General features: G+C 33.5%; 1 protein-coding gene across 1 annotated transcript; it reads left to right on the top strand.

Moving 5' to 3' along the window:
* The first annotated feature begins 2,494 nt into the window (after positions 1-2,494).
* Positions 2,495-3,690, top strand: LOC117239338 (luciferin 4-monooxygenase-like). The gene is made up of 2 exons (XM_033504834.1): positions 2,495-2,767; positions 3,533-3,690. Exons 1-2 carry the CDS (start codon positions 2,503-2,505, stop codon positions 3,688-3,690), a joined length of 423 nt encoding a protein of 140 aa, XP_033360725.1. The 5' UTR covers positions 2,495-2,502.
* The last annotated feature ends 1,184 nt before the right edge of the window (positions 3,691-4,874 follow it).

The raw sequence follows: 4,874 nt of genomic DNA, 5'->3' as shown, positions 1-4,874 counted from the left end.
TACTAGCTCACTGAATCTGTGTATTCAGGATTTTGTTTACTGTCAACTTGAATTATAAAGAATGTATTATAATAAATAAGGCAATGAAAACGTTGAATTGATTATAATTTTGCTGCAAAATCCACTTAAATTTAGATGCTAGTGTTTAGAAGAAGAGAAATTTTTACAACTACGCACTTACCTACTAAAATTCAGTCTCCTTGTTGATTTAGAGATGATTTGACTTCAAAACGAAAGAAAGACACCTGTCTCGTTACTAGCGAAGAGTCGTAGAACATAGAATATATTAAAAGGAACAAATACTTTATAATACTAATTATGCTATTAATACCAATAACTAGAGCCCATCCATAATTCTAACGAATTATTGTTGAAAATTCTCGAGGTACATTATGTTAGGGAATATGTACGAGACACATACACGATACATCAAAAACGATTGCAATACTTGAAAATGAGAATTTAGTTCTTTTTACTATTCGGGCACCAGCAAGCTTGGTTAAGGTCGTCTTGTCCATTTCGACGACCAACCGATACCTGTGAAACTTTTTCTAATTATTTTTTTGGGGTTAACCAAACTATCGTGCATGCTCACAGTTGAATGAAGAAAAATCAGAATGCGAAGCAGTCTTGGCAGTTGAAGGACCAAAGGTCGGTTTTCCAGCGCCTGCATATCAGGAGCGCGTTGATGATTTTAGTCGTGGATCGTGCTGATCTTTCTAGCGTTGGTCACGTTTTCGTGCGTATTTTCTGTTTCTTCTAGAGTTTAGTTGGAATCCGTAGATTAAATCCAGTTAGCGCCAGTTGTTGAGTGCGAATGGGAGGCGGGAATGATGCGAGAAATGACATGCACGATCCTTGTACGATAACGATGTATGTTTATTATTACAAGCTTATCTCTAAAGTCTGGGTGAACTATCCTCCACTCAACAAAGTTATTACTAATATCAACAAAGATTATTTGTGTGGTTAACAATGTCCCTTTACTATTCTAAAGTGGAAATAACAAATACACAGCACCCTTCGAATTTGACCTACGAAACGCATTTTTTCATCCTTGACTAAATTCGCAATTATGTTATTTCGATCCTACCGACGATATTCGATATATTGCGAGGAGGCTCACTCAAGATATCGAACGCTAAAAAATAAAAATTGATTTTACATCGAAAGGGCTACTTTTAGAACTATGTCGATATTTATTTCTCCCGGTCGGCACTATAAGCCCTTTGAGTATCGGACACCTTTTTACACAACCTGTATACGTCAGTTAGCTATCACACTTGAAACGATTACGGAGAAAACATAATGTTCGGAATCGCAAGCTTTGAAATAAAAAAATAAAATACGATCGCGGCAATAATACGCTAAATTGTACGTACACAGTAGAACCTCGATTAGGAGAGAAAGAGGGAATTTTTACAAAGACTAAACTGCATCCGTTTATTCGCATCTTGTCCGCGTTTGCCCAGCCACAATTTTCATTTGTCTACCCTTCAACAAATATTATCGCCAAATGTTCAATAATGTGATAATTTCGGTATAGCGTATCACACTAAATATTTAGTTACAAGAAGGCCGAACAACGTCACGTTGATCAAACTAAAGGAATATAAACGGAATAATACAGAAAAACTTGGAAATTTTTGCGAGCAATCGTTGCAGCATTTGATTCAGTGAACACACGATAAAAAATAATAATATTCGTTCCTTTACAACAAACGTAAAAACAGGGGCATGTCACATAAAATGCATAACACATACTGCTCGATATATGTGCTACCTTATTACTATTATCCCATAAATACGCCATCTAATCGTATTTTCAATACAATTTTTATATTTCTATAAATGTTATTGTGGTTGAATGTATTTTAACCGCCTAGGGATTTTTAATTACACACAATTTTCGGCTAACATCGTCGTGTATCGTCCACATTCCTGCTGTATTACAACAATAAACTATATACCGTCCAAGCGTATAACCTTCTTTACAGCGTCATCATTTTAAATCGGAACAATCAAACAGTTTACACTGAAACACTGCGAATGTTACAACGGTTCATCGTTACAGAATGGCTGAGCTGTGAGAAACAAGAACGATTGCCGCAGAATATAAACGAGACAAAATATAAATTGATATAAGATGCAGTGAAGCAAATCAGTCGCAGGTCATTCGTTTTATCATTTCCTGACGTCCATATTAGAGATTTTATTAAAAGTTAAAAAGCTGAGGTAGACTCGTGATTGTACTGATTTTGAATTAGACACTACAGTCCTTCTAATTTTCGTCAGAAAATAAGCTTTTCTTACGGATGGGATACTTGACACTACCGTTGCAACGAACAATTAACGATCTGGTACGTTTCGTTCTAGATAAGCGACCCGCATATTGCGATTACAGATGGCTGTAGTAGCATGTACATTGTCAGAGTAATCAACAGTCTCAATTTAAACAAGATAGATTTTTTTATATAAAAAGAGCAAGAAACGACAATACAAATGATTCATTTTGATTACTATGTTTTATATTGTAATACTTGCATGTTACTATATCAGGTAGATATTCAAACTGGTAAACACTACACATGCAAGGATATTCTCGAAAAAAGCACAATATTATCTGTTGCTTTGAGAAATTATGGAATCAAGGTGGAAGACAGAATCTCCGTTGCAGCTGAAAACCATCCACATTACGTGGTATCGATATGTAGCACGTTATTTATCGGAGCTACATTTGCACCGTTGAATCCAGCATATACAGAAAGTAAGATATTCTCCAAGCAGCTTTTACGAATTATTTTATAATAACAAAGAAATTAATTTAATTAAAAGTACGTGCGTGTTTAATATTATAGAAATTTAACGAAGGCAGAACGTGAAAAGTGGAAAGAAAAATTTGCTCTTCTTTTTTGGAAACTTGCATGTTTCTGATAACTCCACTGATTATGCCATATATAAGTTAATGAAATCGAGCCTCGACTTTATTATTTGCCTCGAGTTTATTATAGAATTTTACAACTACTAGAAACAAAGATCATAAATTAGATACTTTAATTAAAGACTAAATTTATTTACATTACATTTGCAGAATTAACAATAAAAGTCTAGAAACAGTACTTACTCTAACACCAATTTTTATAATGTAGTGTAAACAATAATTGTTAATATTAAATTGTTAAATATTGTGTATATAGATGCGGAAATTAATAATCACTTATATTCTCAATATGCGTTACTCCGTCACCTTTTAGAGATACAAACAATACTAATTTTTAATCGTATACGATTAAATTGTATTTAACTACTCCGAATATCTTCTCAGAGTAAACATTCTACGAAAAATATGTTATTTCAAAGAAAGTTGTTTCAGCCTCTCCTTGCGGAGACGGATATCGGAAAAAGCTTTTGTAAGGCTTTTCGAATATTTCTAGATCTTTTGTAAAACTGTCACCTTGTTACGCGGAGTGGTTAAGTTACGCGATGCAGCATATGCGTTATTTAATCATATCTAATGCAATTTTTTACGTAGGAGAATTTACGCACATGCTGGAAATTTATCAACCACGGGTGTTGTTTGTATCGCGACGCACTGAAAACATTTTGGCGAAAATTGCATCTACTGTAAGCTGGAATATGAAATTAATCGAATTGGATGATAAACCTCTTGATGGAAATATAATAACCTGAGACAAGGTTTTGGAAAAATATCAAACTATCACGGATCTCTATGCGTCTTCACCGGTGCAGATAGATCATAACAGGAAAAGAATGGCAGCTATTTTATGTTCTAGCGGTACAACAGGCCTTCCAAAAGGAGTAATGTTGTCTCATCGAAATTTGTTACTTTTCATCCAAACTCTAAGGTAAATATATTAAATTAATATACACAATGTATCCGGTTGATCTAAGACCACACATATATTTCGAGATTTATTTTTCATTTATGCTAAATTTAAATATATATTATTCGTTTTATATGATTAACAAACCATTCTTTATTCAAATCAAATATATAATATTTTCTCTATTGTTGTGCTTCTTAACTCTTATCATTCTAGTTGAAATTATAAATATTCGATTCAATTGCATTTTGTTCTTAATCGAAGTGCCCCAGAAACAATGGATATTCGACGTGGAGACCGAATACTAGTTTTCTTGCCATTATTCCACGGTTATACGTTCGGAATGATGAATACGGCAATAAGGTGCGGTGCAGCTGTGTACATAATGCGAAATTTCGAGTTAGGAACGTTAATCAGTTCTGTAGAAAAATACAGAATTACGCATACACCATTGGTCCCTCCAGTTTTAGTTGGTCTTGCGAAGCATCCAATGGTGCCAAATTGCGATTTCAGCAGCGTGAGCAACGCTTCCGCCGGATGTAAGTTTTTCGTCCAAACTACCTAACGTAATACGTTATAACGTTATAACGTCATACCATAAAACATAATACGTTATTACGTTATTCTATCTAACGTAATACGTCATAAAGTTATGCTATATAACGTAATACGTTATTGCGTTATACTATATAACGTAATACGTTATAACGTTATACCATATAACGTAATACGTTATAACTTAATTCTATGTAATGTCATACGTTATAACGTTATACTGTATAACGTAATACGGTGTAACGTTATACTATATAACGTAATACGTTATAACGTTATACTGCATAACGTGATACGTTATTACGTTATTCTTTATAACGTAATACGTTATAAAGTTATACTGAATAACGTAATAAGTTATAACGTTATACTATATAACGTAATACGATATTACGTTATTCTATCTAATGTAATACGATATAAAGTTATACTATAAAACGTAATACGTCATAACGTTATAACATATAGCGTTAT

The sequence above is a fragment of the Bombus vosnesenskii genome, unplaced genomic scaffold (assembly GCF_011952255.1).
Source record: "Bombus vosnesenskii isolate JDL3184/JDL3185 unplaced genomic scaffold, Bvos_JDL3184-5_v1.1 scf7180000013933, whole genome shotgun sequence".
In the NCBI taxonomy this organism is placed as follows: Eukaryota; Metazoa; Arthropoda; class Insecta; order Hymenoptera; family Apidae; genus Bombus; species Bombus vosnesenskii.
The sequence above is the reverse complement of the archived record's forward strand: the minus strand, read 5'-3'. Positions and strand labels throughout refer to the sequence as shown.

Bases quoted from the DNA above. Each gene is read 5' to 3' on its own strand.
- LOC117239338 (XM_033504834.1), top strand. From the start codon at position 2,503: ATGATTCATTTTGATTACTATGTTTTATATTGTAATACTTGCATGTTA. The intron at 2,768-3,532 runs GTAAGATATTCT...TTTTTTACGTAG, and splicing joins GAATCCAGCATATACAGAAA to GAGAATTTACGCACATGCTG.